We start from the raw sequence: 19,239 nt of genomic DNA, 5'->3' as shown, positions 1-19,239 counted from the left end.
ACCTGTATTACGGTAACGGCGGGGTCTGCGCCACCTGTATTACGGTAACGGCGGGGTTTGCGCCACCTGTATTACGGTAACGGCGGGGTCTGCGCCACCTGTATTACGGTAACGTTGGGGCCTGCGCCACCTGTATTACGGTAACGCCGGGGTCTGCGCCACCTGTATTACGGTAACGCCGGGGTCTGCGCCACCTGTATTACGGTAACGCCGGGGTCTGCGCCACCTGTATTACGGTAACGCCGGGGTCTGCGCCACCTGTATTACAGTAATGGCGGGGTGTGCGCCACCTGTATTACAGTAATAGGACACTAGAGTGTCAGCCACCTGTACAGGGATAATGCAGCACCAGAGGCTGCTCCAGCTGCACTATAACAAGGCACCAGAGGCTGCTCCCCCTGTAGTACAGAACCTGACACCAGAGCTGCTCAGCCTATAGAATAATAATAATAATATCATTACCTGCTGCCAGACACAGCAATGGCTGCTCTCTGCTCCTGCTGCCTTGTGGGAATGATAGAAGGAAGGCGGAGCTCAGACCAGGGGAAAATGGCCGCCGCTCCTGACGTCACTACACGGCCAGGGAACCTATTGCTGCTGCCGGACTGGTCTACAAGAAAATGGCCGCCGGCCTCCTGCACTGAGTACATGTACGGTAATAGTTATTACAGAAGGCGGAGTTGAGGGCGGGGCATGGGATGGGAGGGGCCAGACGCTAGGAAGCAGCCTGTGCCAATCATTCCCTACTTCCGGCCTGAGCGGTCCACCTTACTTCCGGTCACTGCATTCCATTCCACACACAGGAAAATCACGTGATGGTTGGTTCTAAATCAGCTAATGGCGACAGGAGGAGCAGCATGTAGTGTCCTGTTATTATTATAATACAGGAGGAGCAGCCTGTGGCGTCCAGTTGTTATTGTTATACAGGAGTAGTTGCCTGTGGTGTCCTGTTATTATTACTATACAGGGGGAGCAGCCTGTAGTGTCCTGATATTATTACTATACAGCGGGAGCAGCCTATGTTGTCCTGTTGGTGTAGTTATTATTACTATTATTATACAAGAGGAGCAGCCTGTGGTGTCCTATTATTATTGTTATACAAGAGGAGCAGCCTGTGGTGTCCTGTTGTTTTCATTATACAGGGGGAGCAGCCTGTGGTGTCCTGTTGTTGTTGTTGTTATTATTATACAGCGGGAGCAGTCTATGTTGTTCTGTTATTATTATTATACAGGAGGAGCAGCCTGGGGTTTCCTGTTATTGTTTTACAGGTGGAGCGGCCTATTCTGTACTGTTGTTGTTATAATTATACAGGGATAGTGGCCAGTGGTGTACTGTTATTAATATTATACAGATGGAGCTGCCTGTGGTGTCCCGTTACTATTATTATACAGTGTGAGCTATCTGTTGTGTCCTGTTATTATTATACAGGGGGAGCTGCCTGTTGTTGTTGTTGTTATTATTATTATTTAGGAGCAACAGCCTTTGGTGTCCTGTTGTTATTATTATACAGTATGAGCAGACTGTGGTGTCCTGTAATTATTATACAGGAAGAGCAGCCTTAAGTATCGTGTTATTATACAAAGGGAGCGGCCTGTGGTGTCGTTGTTGTTATTGTTATTATTATTATTTTTATACAAGGGGAGCAGCCTGCAGTGTCCTGTTGTTGTTGTTGTTGTTGTTATTCAAGAGAAGCAACCTGTGGTGTCCTGTTAATATTATTATACACGGGGAGCAGCCTGTGGTGTCCTGTTATTATACACGGGGAGCAGCCAGTAGTGTCCTGTTGTTGTTATTATTATTATTATTATTATACAGAGGGAGCGGCCTGTAGTGTCCTGTTGTTATTATTATACAGGGGGAGCATCCTGTAATGTCATTTTATTATTACTATAAAGGAGAGCAGAATGGGGTGTCCTGTCGTTGTTATTAGTGCTGTACAGGGGTAGCAGGTTTTTTTGTACGGTTATTATTATACAGGGACAGCAGTTTGTGGAGTCCTGGTATTATTATTATACATTGGGACTGGTGGTAATGTCCTACAATACAGGAGGAATGGTCTGAGGTGTCCTGCTTTTAAAGACATCTGTTATTATTTTCATAATAGTGTCACTATTATTATGAATTTATTATATAATTGTAGGGATTGAAAATATTGCTAAAATTCTAGATTATATTAAAGCAGAGACCATAATATCCCTGGCATGTGTAACAGATGATAATTGGAGCAGCATGAAGCAAATGTATATCCTGGGAGTGTCCCTATGACATCACTTATCTCTATAGTAATAATACAGGGACATGACTGGGGAGGTGAGGGGAGGCTGGGAGTGTCACAGCGACGTCACTTATATCTATAGTAATAATACAGGGATATGACTAGGAAGGTGAGGGGATCTGGGAGTGTCACAGTGACATCACTAATATCTACAGTAATATTACAGGGACATGACTGGAGAGGTGAGGGATCTCGGAGCATTTACATTAATATTCATGTCTCCTCCATTTTGCAGGTTAACACAGTAGTGAAGAAGACTTCCGGTGAGTGTGAGACACCCAGCAGCCATCACATTGTGTGTAGGACTGAGCAGGACCCAGAGCCCCATCACGGTGCCTCCATCTCAGTCACTGACACATGAGAGACACAATGATCAGAAGATCCTGGAACTCACCAACAAGATCATTCAGCTGCTGACTGGAGAGGTGACTGCTGGGAATGGGACATTATACAGTAACACCAAGGGACATGCCTGGGTGATGACTGGAGAGGTGACTGCTGGGAATGGGGCATTACACAGTAACACCAGGGGATGTGTCTGGGTGATGACTGGAGAGGTGACTGCTGGGAATGGGGCATTATACAGTAACACCAGGGGACGTATCTGGGTGATGACTGGAGAGGTGACTGCTGGGAATGGGACATTATATAGTAACACCAGTGGATGTGTCTGGGTGATTACTGGAAAGGTGACTGCTGGGAATGGGACATTATACAGTAACACCAGGGAATGTGTCCGGGTGATTACTGTAAAGGTGACTGCTGGGAATGGGACATTATACAGTAACACCAGGGAATGTGTCTGGGTGATGACTAGAGAGGTAACTGCTGGGAATGGGACATTATACAGTAACACCAGGGGACGTGTCTGGGTGATGACTGGAGAGGTGACTGCTGTGAATGGGGCATTATACAGTAACACCGGGGGATGTGTCTGGGTGATGACTGGAGAGGTGACTGCTGGGAATGGGACATTATACAGTAACACCAGGGGATGTGTCTGGATGATGACTGGAGAGGTGACTGCTGGGAATGGGACATTATACAGTAACACCAGGGAATGTGTCTGGGTGTTGACTGGAGAGGTGACTGCTGGGAATGGGACATTATACAGTAACACCAGGGGATGTGTCTGGGTGATGACTGGAGAGGTGACTGCTGGGAATGGGACATTATACAGTAACACCAGGGAATGTGTCTGGGTGATGACTGGAGAGGTGACTGCTGGGAATGGGACATTATACAGTAACACCAGGGAATGTGTCTGGGTGATGACTGGAGAGGTGACTGCTGGGAATGGGACATTATACAGTAACACCAGGGGAACGTGTCTGGGTGATGACTGGAGAGGTGACTGCTGGGAATGGGGCATTATGCAGTAACACCAGGAGACGTGTCTGGAAGATGACTGGAGAGGTGACTGCTGGGAATGGGACATTATACAGTAACACCTGGGGATGTGTCTGGGTGATGACTGGAGAGGTGACTGCTGGGAATGGGGCATTATACAGTAACACCGGGGGATGTGTCTGGGTGATGACTGGAGAGGTGACTGCTGGGAATGGGACATTATACAGTAACACCAGGGGATGTGTCTGGATGATGACTGGAGAGGTGACTGCTGGGAATGGGACATTATACAGTAACACCAGGGGATGTGTCTGGGTGATGACTGGAGAGGTGACTGCTGGGAATGGGACATTATACAGTAACACCAGGGGATGTGTCTGGGTGATGACTGGAGAGGTGACTGCTGGGAATGGGGCATTATACAGTAACACCAGGGGAACGTGTCTGGGTGATGACTGGAGAGGTGACTGCTGGGAATGGGTCATTATACAGTAACACCAGGGGACGTGTCTGGAAGATGACTGGAGAGGTGACTGCTGGGAATGGGACATTATACAGTAACACCAGGGGATGTGTCTGGGTGATGACTGGAGAGGTGACTGCTGGGAATGGGGCATTATACAGTAACACCGGGGGATGTGTCTGGGTGATGACTGGAGAGGTGACTGCTGGGAATGGGGCATTATACAGTAACACCGGGGGATGTGTCTGGGTGATGACTGGAGAGGTGACTGCTGGGAATGGGGCATTATACAGTAACACCGGGGGATGTGTCTGGGTGATGACTGGAGAGGTGACTGCTGGGAATGGGACATTATACAGTAACACCAGGGGAACGTGTCTGGGTGATGACTGGAGAGGTGACTGCTGGGAATGGGGCATTATGCAGTAACACCAGGAGACGTGTCTGGAAGATGACTGGAGAGGTGACTGCTGGGAATGGGACATTATACAGTAACACCAGGGGATGTGTCTGGGTGATGACTGGAGAGGTGACTGCTGGGAATGGGGCATTATACAGTAACACCGGGGGATGTGTCTGGGTGATGACTGGAGAGGTGACTGCTGGGAATGGGACATTATACAGTAACACCAGGGGATGTGTCTGGATGATGACTGGAGAGGTGACTGCTGGGAATGGGACATTATACAGTAACACCAGGGGATGTGTCTGGGTGATGACTGGAGAGGTGACTGCTGGGAATGGAGCATTATACAGTAACACCAGGGGAACGTCTGGGTGATGACTGGAGAGGTGACTGCTGGGAATGGGACATTATACAGTAACACCAGGGGACGTGTCTGGGGGATGACTGTATCACTGTGTGTGTCAGGTTCCTATAAGGTGTCAGGATGTCACTGTCTATGTCTCCATGCAGGAGGGGGAGTATATAGAGGAACACAGGGGTCTGTACAACGACGTGATGATGGAGAATCACCGGCCCCTCACATCACTGGGTAAGAGGAGACTGTCATGTATTGTATAGGGGAGAGCAGGTATGGTGCCCCCTATATACACACACATCATCTGATAATCACATATATACACTGTACTCAGTCACTGTGTGTCTCCTACAGATGGGCCCAGTAACAGAGATACCCCAGAGAGATGTCCCCGTCCTCTGTATTCCCAGGATTGTACAGAGGAGAACCACAGGATCCCACAGGAGGATCAGGTAGGTGGGATTTAGGGTCTCCCCAATATACCAAAGGGAGTGTTACTGTATGATCTGTAGAGGAGCTGTGTGTATAATACACTGATATTACACTATCTGAAATCAGATATTATTAATGTATATTGTTTTGTGGGCTATTTAGGATGACTGCCTGACTGATATAAAGGCAGAAGATACAGAGGGAGAAGAAGAGACTTATGTGACTGATATAAAGGCAGAAGATATAGAGGGAGAAGAAGAGACGTATGTGACTGATATAAAGGCAGAAGATACAGAGGGAGAGGAAGAGATGTATGTGACTGATATAAAGGCAGAAGATATAGAGGGAGAAGAAGAGACGTATGTGACTGATATAAAGGCAGAACATATAGCGGGAGAAGAAGAGACGTATGTGAGGGGTGATCAGCAGTGTAAGGAGGAGGAGATCCCTACAGATATCAGCACAGGTGAGTAATAAACACTTATTACAGAAGTCACATATTCTCATTGCTCAGTCACTACAGCAATCTCTTATCCTACACCCTCCTCTCTTATTACAGACTAATGATGGAAATGTATCTGCCCAGTGATGTAGTCTAGGACCTTCAGCCCTGTTCTCAGTTGGGTGTTTATAACACAAGGGGCGATATTCAATTGTAATATCACGCCCGATCTCCCGTCTACAGTGACAGGAGTTTGCGGGGCAATATTCAATTGTTCCCCATTTTTGGTCATATCGCGCCCATAGCAGTCTGGATTAGCTTTGTAAAGCTACTTAACCCAACTAACGTCATGGGCGCGATCACGAAAAGTTTTGCGCATTTCAGCTCGCGTCCCCCGGGGGTGGTGATCTGAAATGCTAATATTGCGCCCGTCAGCAGCAACATTTGTATCGGGTGTTTTCTGTTAAGGGCGTTTTCTTCTTTAGGGTCCATAGTGATCCACAGTCCTTACATCGGGGTGTAGGTGGTAAGAGTCGACCGGGCATCACACAGTTAAGCTTTTATTTCCCAGGATGCTCCGGATCTCCTCCCCATGTACCCCGCCCCTGGCCAGTGGGCAGTTTTAGTGTTGGTGCTGGCAGAAGCCGGAGCACCGGTAACACTGCGGAGAGGAATGAATGAGCAGCGCTGGGAGTCTCTCTGAGCGCCGCCGCTGCTGCTCCCACAATCCCCCGCTGGTGCCGCAACGTCAGTGAGGCTAAGAGACTGATGATTCCGGCGTGGTTACTTCCTGATCGCCGCGCTAGTGCAGCGTCCAGGGCCCCGGACTGCAGCCGGAGGACAGGTAAGGCATTCTCCGGCACGTGGGACCCACAATACATGTAGTCCATGCTTCCGCAGGCTCTAATGTGATCCCTGGCTGCTGCTACGGGTTACACTAGACCACCAGGGCATGCATATAATACATATATAGGATAATGGAGGCCAGGGTACCTGGTGGGTGATGTCAGCCAGGGGAGGTAGGTCCTCTCCCAGAGCCAGATTCCACAGCTGGGATTCCCTCTCGGCTGCCCCTCCCACACATGCTTCCCTTATAAGAGTCTCTGAGTGACATTCCAGTGGGAATGAGTGTGATGCCGGGCTCTGGGAATGCTGGGTTCTGTCTCCAGAAGTGGCCAGGTTATACATGCACTAGTCCTACCTACCACTGTGGTGCGAGGAGATGATTTCAGTGCCCATTGTAATTGTTATGTACTTACATTGTGTGTGACTGGTGCTAGCTCTGCTGTGTGACTGCATTGTATCTGTCCCTTACATGTGAGTGCGGGTGTTCCGGGCTGTGTGACTGCATTGTATCTGTCCCTTACATGTGAGTGCAGGTGTTCCGGGCTGTGTGACTGCATTGTATCTATCCCTTACATGTGAGTACAGGTGTTCCGGGCTGTGTGACTGCATTGTATCTGTCCCTTACATGTGAGTGCGGGTGTTCCGGGCTGTGTGACTGCATTGTATCTGTCCCTTACATGTGAGTACAGGTGTTCCGGGCTGTGTGACTGCAGTGTATCTATCCCTTACATGTGAGTACAGGTGTTCCGGGCCGTGTGACTGCATTGTATCTATCCCTTACATGTGAGTGCAGGTGTTCCGGGCCGTGTGACTGCATTGTATCTATCCCTTACATGTGAGTGCAGGTGTTCCGGGCCGTGTGACTGCATTGTATCTATCCCTTACATGTGAGTACAGGTGTTCCGGGCTGTGTGACTGCATTGTATCTATCCCTTACATGTGAGTGCAGGTGTTCCGGGCTGTGTGACTGCATTGTATCTGTCCCTTACATGTGAGTACAGGTGTTCCGGGCCGTGTGACTGCATTGTATCTATCCCTTACATGTGAGTGCAGGTGTTCCGGGCTGTGTGACTGCATTGTATCTATCCCTTACATGTGAGTGCAGGTGTTCCGGGCCGTGTGACTGCATTGTATCTATCCCTTACATGTGAGTGCAGGTGTTCCGGGCTGTGTGACTGCATTGTATCTATCCCTTACATGTGAGTACAGGTGTTCCGGGCTGTGTGACTGCATTGTATCTATCCCTTACATGTGAGTACAGGTGTTCCGGGCTGTGTGACTGCATTGTATCTATCCCTTACATGTGAGTGCGGGTGTTCCGGGCTGTGTGACTGCATTGTATCTATCTCTTACATGTGAGTGCAGGTGTTCCGGGCTGTGTGACTGCATTGTATCTATCCCTTACATGTGAGTACAGGTGTTCCGGGCCGTGTGACTGCATTGTATCTATCCCTTACATGTGAGTGCAGGTGTTCCGGGCCGTGTGACTGCATTGTATCTATCCCTTACATGTGAGTGCAGGTGTTCCGGGCTGTGTGACTGCATTGTATCTATCCCTTACATGTGAGTACAGGTGTTCCGGGCTGTGTGACTGCATTGTATCTATCCCTTACATGTGAGTGCAGGTGTTCCGTGCTGTGTGACTGCATTGTATCTATCCCTTACATGTGAGTACAGGTGTTCCGGGCTGTGTGACTGCAGGTGTTCCGGGCTGTGTGACTGCATTGTATCTATCCCATACATGTGAGTGCAGGTGTTCCGGGCTGTGTGTGACTGCATTGTATCTATCCCTTACATGTGAGTGCAGGTGTTCCGGGCTGTGTGACTGCATTGTATCTATCCCTTACATGTGACTGCAGGTGTTCCGGGCTGTGTGACTGCATTGTATCTATCCCTTACATGTGAGTGCAGGTGTTCCGGGCTGTGTGACTGCATTGTAGCTATCCCTTACATGTGAGTGCAGGTGTTCCGGGCTGTGTGACTGCATTGTATCTGTCCCTTACATGTGAGTTCAGGTGTTCCGGGCTGTGTGACTGCATTGTATCTGTCCCTTACATGTGAGTGCAGGTGTTCCGGGCTGTGTGACTGCATTGTATCTATTCCTTACATGTGAGTACAGGTGTTCCGGGCTGTGTGACTGCATTGTATCTGTCCCTTACATGTGAGTGCAGGTGTTCCGGGCTGTGTGACTGCATTGTATCTATTCCTTACATGTGAGTACAGGTGTTCCGGGCTGTGTGACTGCATTGTATCTGTCCCTTACATGTGACTGCGGGTGTTCCGGGCTGTGTGACTGCATTGTATCTATCCCTTACATGTGAGTGCAGGTGTTCCGGGCTGTGTGACTGCATTGTATCTATCCCTTACATGTGAGTGCAGGTGTTCCGGGCTGTGTGACTGCATTGTATCTATCCCTTACATGTGAGTGCAGGTGTTCCGGGCTGTGTGACTGCATTGTATCTATCCCTTACATGTGAGTGCAGGTGTTCTGGGCTGTGTGACTGCATTGTATCTATCCCTTACATGTGACTGCGGGTGTTCCGGGCTGTGTGACTGCATTGTATCTATCCCTTACATGTGAGTGCAGGTGTTCCGGGCTGTGTGACTGCATTGTATCTATCCCTTACATGTGAGTGCAGGTGTTCCGGGCTGTGTGACTGCATTGTATCTATCCCTTACATGTGAGTGCAGGTGTTCCGGGCTGTGTGACTGCATTGTATCTATCCCTTACATGTGAGTGCAGGTGTTCTGGGCTGTGTGACTGCATTGTATCTATCCCTTACATGTGAGTGCAGGTGTTCCGGGCTGTGTGACTGCATTGTATCTGTCCCTTACATGTGAGTACAGGTGTTCCGGGCCGTGTGACTGCATTGTATCTATCCCTTACATGTGAGTACAGGTGTTCCGGGCTGTGTGACTGCATTGTATCTGTCCCTTACATGTGAGTACAGGTGTTCCGGGCTGTGTGACTGCATTGTATCTATCCCTTACATGTGAGTACAGGTGTTCCGGGCTGTGTGACTGCATTGTATCTATCCCTTACATGTGAGTGCAGGTGTTCCGGACTGTGTGACTGCATTGTATCTGTCCCTTACATGTGAGTGCAGGTGTTCCGGGCTGTGTGACTGCATTGTATCTATCCCTTACATGTGAGTACAGGTGTTCCGGGCTGTGTGACTGCATTGTATCTATCCCTTACATGTGAGTGCAGGTGTTCCGGGCTGTGTGACTGCATTGTATCTATCCCTTACATGTGAGTGCAGGTGTTCCGGACTGTGTGACTGCATTGTATCTATCCCTTACATGTGAGTGCAGGTGTTCCGGGCTGTGTGACTGCATTGTATCTGTCCCTTACATGTGAGTGCAGGTGTTCCGGGCTGTGTGACTGCATTGTATCTATCCCTTACATGTGAGTGCAGGTGTTCCGGACTGTGTGACTGCATTGTATCTATCCCTTACATGTGAGTACGGGTGTTCCGGGCTGTGGTTCCTCACAATGACTGTGTGATGTGAAGGCCGTCACATCTGCAGTTGCTAAAGCTGGACATTGTGTGTGCTTAGCTTCTGGTCTTCCAAAGTGTAAGAAATAGGATATAGCACCTGTGCTGGTTCCATGTAAGGCCTGTGCGGCTGCATTATCTCCACAGGACCTTGTGCAGGAACAGTTGTGATAAATGCTATGTGCCAAACCTACAACGGCTGCTCCAACCAGTCCCTGTGCAGGAACCACCCTGGGTGGCTTCTTTTGCACAGGTGGAGCGATTGGTGCCTCCTGCTTTGCTGCCTAATGTGGGGTTTCTGCAGCAATTGCCCCATGTATTGCATTCCCCGGGGTATCCACCATGGATGAACTTATTGACCTACTCAGACCACACGTCGGCCACCTCTCAGCAGTTGTTGCAGCAGACCGTCCTCAGATGAGTATGGCACATAAGCGCTCTCTGTTATCCTTACAGTCTAGAAAGTGGTCAGACTCTGGAGTCCTCAGAGGAAGAGTTGGACACCTCTCTCTCTCTGTTATCCTTACAGTCTACACAGTGGTCAGACTCTGGAGTCCTCAGAGGAAGAGTTGGACACCTCTCTCTCTCTCTCTCTCTCTCTCTCTCTCTCTCTCTCTCTCTCTCTCTCTCTCTCTTATCCTTACAGTCTACACAGTGGCCAGACTCTGGAGTCCTCAGAGGAAGAGTTGGACACCTCTCTCTCTCGCTCTCGCTCTTTGTCGGGTGAGGAGGATCATCTTTAAGCGTCAGAAGGTGGTTAAGGCTGAGTTCCCTCACTGAGTGTCATGCTGAACTCCTTCAGGAAGCTTGGAATGCTCCTAGTAAGAAGGTCCTGGTGCCTAAGAGCATCTCGTTACCCTTTACCACAAGGAGAGTGTGCTAAATGGGAAATTCCCCCTCTTGTGGATGTTCACGTGGCACACCTGGTGCACTCCTCCACATTAATTGGGCTGATGCACTAGAGGACAGTCTGAAGTTAGATGGTTCCATAGACCACCTGTCTCTTATTGCTAACCTCAAGCAATCAGCCCGATATATAGAAGAGGCATCCTGGGATACGAGTCTGTTGGCTTCCAGGGCCTCGACTACTTCAGTGGTAGCTCGCTGTGTACTCTGGCTACACTCCTGGATGGCGGATTCAGAGTCTGAAAGGGCGTTGGAAGTTCTGCCTTTCGCTGGAAACATTCTGTTTGGTGCAGAATTGGATAATATTGTGGCTACACTGTCGGCTTCTAAATCTGCTTTTTTGCCGTCAGCATCTAACCCGAAGGCTGGGATGTCTTTCTTTTGGAATTTTCGGTTTCAAGGCAAAGTGAAAGGGCAGGCTTTTCCATGGTAGGTTGTCTCCAGCAAGGCCGCTAAGTCGCAGACTAAGTAAACCTGGATGGCCAGATTCCCCGAACCCCAAGCAGAGGGATAAGCCCTCCACCTGACGAGGCGGGCCTACTCCTGTGGGACCCCAGGGTGGCAGGCATACTTCTGCGATTCGCAGTCTCATAGCTCCAGTCAACTATAGACGCCTGGGTGCGAGAAGTGGCCTCACGGGTATCCCCTCTCATTTGTGAGACCGCCACCCCAGCAGTTTTTTTGCACGACTACTCCATTGGATCAAGGCGCAGCCATGGCGCTCCAAGGAGCTGTTAATTTTTTACTGAACGTAGGGGTTATTATCCCTGTTTCTCAAGAACAACAGAGGAAGGGTTTTCACTACCCCCTTTTCCTGATTCAGTAGCCCAATGAGACCTATCGGCCTATCCTCAATCTGAAATCTCTTAACAAGTTTTTGCGGGTGCCCAGATTCTGTATTTAAACAATACGGTCTATTGCTCTGATGTCAGAGCCAGGGGACTTTATGGTATCCCTGGATACTCAGGATGCCTACCTACATGTTCCTATAGCACCTACTCATCAGAGATTCCTCCGCTTTGCTGTTCTGCCACAGTATTACCAGTTTCAGGCACTACCCTTTGGGCTGGCTACGGCTCCATGGGTATTTACCAAGCTGATGGCGGTGATTGGTGCTCAGCTGCGTCGTCAAGGGATCAGTGTGCTCCCATATTTGGACGACTTGTTGCTCCTGGCACAATCTGAGGAAGTTTTGCACTGCTATCTTCAAATAACCATTGCCTTTCTACAGACCCACGGGTGGCTGATCAATTGGCAAAAGCCCTTCCTTGTCCCTTCACAACAGATGTTGCATCTAGGGGCTCTCCTGGATTTGTGGGAACAGAGGCTCTTCCTGCCAGTGGACAAAGTTACCAAACTGCAGTCAATGGTCCACAACTTACTGCTCAATCTCTGGGTGTCCATACATTCCGCAATGCAGGTTCTGGGGTCCTTGGTCTCCACCTTCGATATGGTGGAGTATGCTCATCTTCACTCCAGGCCCCTACAACATATGATCCTTTCCAGGTGGAACAGGCAGTATCGTTGGATCAGGGCTGAGAAGATGGTACTATCTCTGGAGGTACATCTGTCTCTCACCTGGTGGCTAGAGATGTCACACTTGGACAAAGGATGTCCTTTTATGGATTCTGGATTGGGTGGTCCTCACGTCTTTCCGGGTCGGTGGTCTCCAGACGAAAGTTGCTTGCCAATCAATGTCCTGGAACTTCGGGCAGTCTACAGAGCTTTCGTTCAGGCTCAGGATCTCCTCCAAGGCAGGCCTGTTCAGATTTAGTCCGACAATGCCACTGCAGTTGCCTATTTGAACCACCAAGGGGGCACTTACAGCCATCTGGCTATGGCAAAGGTGGAGCGCACGCTCTAGTGGGCTGAGACTCGCCTTCCGGCCATCTCAGCAGAGTTTCTGCCAGGAATCCTCAACTGGGGAGCAGATTTCCTCAGTCGGCAGGATGTCCACAGCGGTGAATGGGCTCTGCACCCTGAAGTGTTCCAGAACCTGGTAAACAGATTGGGTCTGTCGGATGTAGACCTGATGGACTCGCGTCACAATCACAAGATCCCAATCTATAGATCCAGGACCAAAGATCCGCAGGCAGCATTTGTGGACCTTTAATCAGTACGGTGGACCTTCCTTCAGGGATACCTTTTGTCTCCAGTATCGCTGTTACCCAGATTTCTTTGCAAGTTTTAATGGGAAGGAGGCCCCATTATACTGATTGCTCCCATATGGCCCAGGCACCATTGGTTCGCCGATCTCCGAAATCTATCCATAGACATGCCATTCCTACTGCCACAGCGAGCAGACGTGTTGTCTCGGGGTCCCTGTCTGCATTGGAACCCGGCTCGACTGTCTTTGATGGCTTTGCTCTTGAGTCATCAGTTTTCAGAGCTAAGGGGTTCTCGGATGCAGAGATATAGACAATCTGCAACTTCAACCCGCATCTATTACCAGATTTGGCACGCTGATTTTCAGTAGTGTGCGTCTAGGTGCTATGACCCTCCTACCTCTTTAGGGTCTCCAGGGTACTGGCCATTCTACAAGCAGGGTTAGACCTTGGTCTTTGCCTAGCATTCCTGAAAGTACAAGTTTCTGCACTAACAGTGTGGTTTCAATGAAAGATTGCTCCACTGCAAGATGGGCGTACCTTTTTTTCAAGGAATACTCCATATCCAGCCTCACTTTGTACATCCAGTGGCTCCTGGGATATATCCCTAGTCCTGCAAGCTCTTAAGTCTTCCCCATTTGAGCCTTTTAGAGTCAGTGGATCTTAAGTGGCTGGCTGTACAGGTGTTATTTCTCCTGGCTATTGCCTCTGCGAGAAGAGTGTCTGATTTAGGAGTGCTTTCCTGTCCTTCGTTTCTGATCTTCCATCAAGATAGGGCAGTTCTCCGGACCAAGGGGAGTCACCTTCCTAAGGTGGTGTCCAAGTTTCATCTAAATACAGAGATATTGATTCCAGCCTTTTAGTCCTGTTATTGGTGAGGCCTTATTGGATGCGGTTCGTGCACTAAGGATTTATGTTGAAAGTACCAGAGTGATCAGGAAAACGGATTCTCTATTTGTCCTGTATGGATTCTATAAGCAAGGTTGGCCAGCTAGTAAACAAACGCTGTCCAGGTGGCTTTGCATGACTATTGCAGAGGCTTACATTCGAGCTGATCTTCCTGTTCCGGTCTCTGCTCATTCGATACGTTCAGCAGGTCCCTCATGGGTGGCTCTCTGAGGTGCTACTGCTGAACAACTCTGCAAGGCAGCTGCGTTGTCTTCTATTAACACGTTCCTGAGGTTTTTATGCCTTTTTGATACCTTTACCTCTCGGGAAGCTTCCTTAGGACGTTGGATTCTCCTGTCTACTCAGGAGTGTCACCACCCTTAGGGGAAACTGCTTTAGGACATCCCCAATGTAAGGACTGTGGATCACTATGGATACTGATGAAGAAAACAAGAGTTATGTTAGACTTACCATGGTGAACTCTTTCTCTTTAAGGTCCATAGGATCCAGAGGATGCCCACCAAGACATACCTATCTTTGGGAAATGCTTTTCTCTTACGTCCTAGAGGATGCTGGGGTCCACATTAGTACCATGGGGGTATAGATGGGTCCACTAGGAGCCATGGGCATTTTAAGAAATTAATAGTGTGGGCTGGCTCCTCCCTCTATGCCCCTCCTACCGGACTCAGTTTAGAAAATGTGCCTGGAGGAGCCGGTCACGCTTTGGAGAGCTCCTGAAGAGTTTTCCATTTTTTTTATTTAATGTTTGTTATTCTCAGTCAGGTCTGTTTATGCAGCAGACTGACTTCTTCGTGGCACTTAGGGGGGAGAACGGCCCAACTTCCTAGAGAGTTAATGGTCCCGTTTCTCAGCTGACAGGACCCTGAGCTCCTGAGGGAGCCATTTGCAAGCCACACCACGGCACAGCGTACCATCCCGCAGCACACCGCCACCCCTAACAGAGCCTGAAGACAGAAGAGTGGTGAGTACAGCATGGGCGTCCCGGGTTAGCAGGTCGCTGGTGGGAATGGCGGCACAAGGGTAGGAGCGCAGCTCTGCATGCAGGCTGTGCTCCAGGGAGGCTCAGAAGGACGCACGCTGCAGCGGGTCCCACTGAGAGGGCCGCACTGAGACTCCTATAATGTCCACACTGGCCACACTGTGCTAACAGGGATTTTAATCACTTGGTTAGACATTTAGTTCCTTAGGCCAGTATAAAAAATGCGGGAAGCTGTCGCCATTACAGGGGGCGGGGCTTCACTCAGAGCGGATCCTACAGCTCTCCAGCGCCATTTTCCCTCTGCAGCTCATACAGGAAGCATTCACAGGGAAGCGCTGCTCCTCCACAATGACTCCAGGTCTCCTCAGCGGTACCAGGGGGTCTTAGTGAAAGGGGGGGGGGTAAATTTATAAAACTCTACGAAAGTGCTTGTTATTGCGACACAGCTCAGTTTAACTTTGCTAAAGGGGCGCTGTGTGGCTGGCTCTGATTTCTGAGGACCCTGCCTACATATACTGTGTTTCACCTGGTGTGTGTGTGTGTGTCCCTTTCACAATCATGTCCAGGTACTGTATCTCTTGTACTGCAGAATGTCTCTAATCCCCTGGGGACTCACTACCCTGCACCCAAGATAGTGCTTTCTCTCAAGCTAGTGGGGCTGAACCCGCGTGGTTGGCTTCCGTGAAAGGGATGATTTCTAATATTTGCACTAGGCTAACTCATAATGAAAGGGAGACACAATTCTTAAGGCAGTCTATGGATGACCTGATCAACAAAGATTCAGCTCCCATACCTGTTTCTCAATCCCTCGCCATTTGCCCACAAAAGCGTACTCTGGCCCAAGTCATGCAGGGTGACACTGATCCTGATCCGGATGATATGGATGCCAGTGGGGGGGGGGGGGGGGGGGGGCTAGCTGTCCTGGCACAGGGTATCCAGGCCCTCATAGAGAACTGTCTTACATATTCCTGTCAGGGCAGAGGAAGTAATTGAGGAATCTTGCTTTAATACAAAAAAGAAATCCTCAGCTACTTTTCCGGCTTCAAAGGAGTTAAATGTCCTCTTTGAAGAAGCTTGGGTGAACCCTGACCAAAAATGTCAGATCCCAAAAAGGTTAATTTCTTCCTTCCCCTTTACTTTGGAGGATAGAAAAAAATGGGAAAACCCGCCAATAGTGGACGCATCTGTGTCCAGGTTGTTGTGAAAGATAGTCTTACTGGTTCCTGGGGCGGTGTCCTTAAAGAATGCGGCTGACTGTAAGAGTGAGACCACTCTCAAATCTATATACTTGTCGGCTGGGGTAGCCCAGAGACCCAATATTGCTTGTGCTTGGATCACTAGGGAAATTGCAAGATGGTCTGATAATCTAACCAGTGATGACATTAACTCCTACAGCACATCCAAGATGCTGCTAACTTTATGGTGGAGGCCATAAAAGAAATTGGTTTACTCAACGCATGCACCACTGCCATGGTAGTGTCAGCACACAGTGGCTTGTGGCTACGCTAGTGGACTGCGGATGCAGATTCCAGAAAAGGCGCGGAGAGCCTACCATTCACGGGCGCGGCTCTGTTTGGAGATGAACTAGATACTTGGATATCTAAGGTCACTGCGTGTAAGTTTACATACCTTCCTTCTGCAGCGACCCTCTGCTCTGACTTTGCAGTCCTTTCGGACAGCTAAATTTAAAAACAAGTCCAAGGATTCTTCTACAGCCTTCAGAGGCGGTAAAGGTAAACCCAGAATAGCCGTAGCTGCAGGTTCTCAGGAACAGACCTCTGGTTCTGCTTCTTCAAAGCCTTCAGCATCACAGTGGACCACACTGCCTAGAAGACAGGCAGGTGGGAGCCCTAGGTATCTGGGCAACGTCATGCCTAGATACCTAAGTGAAATATCTTATCGCACAGGGATAAAGACTGGAATTTCAAGAACTCCCACCTCCCAGATTCTTCAAATCCGGTTTACCAGATTCTCCAGAAGCAACCTTGACCTTACAGGCAGCAATTCAACAACTGGTACAGGCTCAGGCCATTGTTCCAGTTCCACCTCACCTACAAAATAAGGGTTATGATTCCAAACTGTTTGTAGTGCCAAAACCGGACGGTTTGGTATGACCTATTTTAAACCTCAAGTCTCTGAACCCATATTTAAAGGTGTTTAAATTGAAGATGGAGTCTCTAAGAGCGGTGATCTCAGGTCTGGAGGATGGGGATTTCCGGATGTCTCTGGACATCAAGGATGCGTACCTTCATGTCCCGACTTGGCCGCCTCATCAGGCTTATCTCAGGTTTGCGTTACAGGAATGCCACTACCAGTTCCAGGCACTGCCATTTGGACTCTCCACGGCGCCACGGGTGTTAACCAAGGTAATAGCAGAGTTGATGTTGCTCCTCCGCTTGCGGGGAGTGAACATAATACCGTACCTTGATGACCTACTAATCAAAGCACCGTCCAGGGAGAAGTTGTTACACAGCATTGCCCTCTCAACGATGTTACTCCAGGATCACGGGTGGATTCTAAGCCTGCCTAAATCTCACCTGGAACCAACACGGAGGCTTTCGTTCCTGGGAATGATACTGGATACGGAGGCGCGGATCCTGATGAAGAAAACAAGAGTTATGTTAGACTTACCATGGTGAACTCTTTCTCTTTAAGGTCCATAGGATCCAGAGGACGCCCACCAAGACATACCTATCTTTGGGAAATGCTTTTCTCTTACGTCCTAGAGGATGCTGGGGTCCACATTAGTACCATGGGGGTATAGATGGGTCCACTAGGAGCCATGGGCATTTTAAGAAATTAATAGTGTGGGCTGGCTCCTCCCTCTATGCCCCTCCTACCGGACTCAGTTTAGAAAATGTCCCTGGAGGAGCCGGTCACGCTTTGGAGAGCTCCTGAAGAGTTTTCCATTTTTTTTATTATATACTTGTCTGCTGGGGTAGCCCAGAGACCCACTATTGCTTGCGCATGGATCACTAGGGCAATTGCAAGATGGTCTGATAATCTAATTGACGATTTAGATTCACTAACCAGGGATGACATTAACTCCTACAGCACATCCAAGATGCTGCTAACTTTATGGTGGAGGCCTGACCTGCATCCTGAGTAGTTTGCCCTGCATGAGCTCCTGCCGGCCCTGCTACTAAAGAGCATACACCTCAGACCCTCACCCCTGGTTTTCCCCTCTGACGAGTGCCCAACACGCCCAGGGCTTGGGGAGGCTAGAGAGGTGCCCCCTGGCACTGTTTTAAGGTTGAGGCCTACGCTTCGTCCCGAAGCCGGGACCTCGAGTTTGGGGCCTACCCCGGGCGCGGGCTCCAGGACCGGAATGCGGCCGCACCGGGACCCCTGGCGTCTCCCATATACATGCAACCCGGCTCATTCAGGGCCCCTCTCCTCCACCAGACCATCGGGGACGATGGCGAGGATCAAGCTCCCGCTACCCGCCCTCCGGAGCCGCGGCTGCGGCCTCCTTGTCCCTGCACCCAGCCCGGCGGCGACCATCTTGCTACACCCGGCCCGCCGGCCGACTGCACTCCTCTGCCCCCACGGGCCTGACCTGCTCCCCCTGAGACCTCCTGCCACATAAATACCCCCTCCGTGGGGAAAAAGGGGGGTCTGCTGCTCCTTTTGAAGCACCCGGGAGTTGAGGCCTACATCAGCACCGGGATCCGGGGCCTAAATTAACTACACACACCCGCCTGCCGAGCCCTGCCAGTGTGGAGGCCTGTTAATAGCCACTTATCCCCCCCTGCAGATGTGGATGGACTGGCTTCTTCTTTGTGCTCTCTCATCATACCCCTCGACCCTGCACAGCACCGTGAGAATATCCCAGGAGGGGTGAGTGTTTGCCCTGGGGAGCACTGTCTGCCTGACCTCTGTTTCACTGTGCTGCTGACTGTTCTCTGAGTATCTGGCTCCCTCTCTCTCTTGCTCGCTGGACACTTACCTTTGGGCTCTTCTGGAGGCTGACAGCCAGATGCCGGGCCCCTGGTGATGCCATTCTTCTGATGTAGTCCAGACCCTTTACACACCACCACCTTTGACCTCTATGCTTACCTAACCTGTCACCATATATTCTCCGGGATCCATCGCTTCAGAATGCCTCCGAAAAAGGTTAAAGAGGTGCTCCCTCCTAGAGTATCTTTTTCGTCTCAGAAAGCGGCTCCTGCCCCTCCTACTGCACGGAAGTCCCCTATAGTCACCTCTGCGTCAGACCCTCTCTGCAGTCCTGCTTCTGTGCCGGGGTTCGACCCGGAATCCGACGCCCC

General features: G+C 49.9%; 1 protein-coding gene across 1 annotated transcript in view; it reads left to right on the top strand.

Annotated features, from left to right (window-relative positions):
• The first annotated feature begins 748 nt into the window (after nucleotides 1-748).
• The window catches only part of LOC134983834 (uncharacterized), a 311,233-nt gene continuing 292,742 nt past the window's right edge, over nucleotides 749-19,239 (top strand). The window contains exons 1-5 of the mRNA XM_063949458.1: nucleotides 749-818; nucleotides 2,511-2,700; nucleotides 5,005-5,083; nucleotides 5,204-5,301; nucleotides 5,444-5,747. Of these exons, the coding sequence (XP_063805528.1) occupies nucleotides 5,050-5,083; nucleotides 5,204-5,301; nucleotides 5,444-5,747 (436 nt within the window). The 5' untranslated portion in view covers nucleotides 749-818; nucleotides 2,511-2,700; nucleotides 5,005-5,049. The remainder of the gene's footprint in view (nucleotides 819-2,510; nucleotides 2,701-5,004; nucleotides 5,084-5,203; nucleotides 5,302-5,443; nucleotides 5,748-19,239) is intronic.

This window comes from Pseudophryne corroboree, assembly GCF_028390025.1.
Source record: "Pseudophryne corroboree isolate aPseCor3 chromosome 3 unlocalized genomic scaffold, aPseCor3.hap2 SUPER_3_unloc_26, whole genome shotgun sequence".
Lineage (NCBI taxonomy): Eukaryota > Metazoa > Chordata > Amphibia > Anura > Myobatrachidae > Pseudophryne > Pseudophryne corroboree.
The sequence above is the reverse complement of the archived record's forward strand: the minus strand, read 5'-3'. Positions and strand labels throughout refer to the sequence as shown.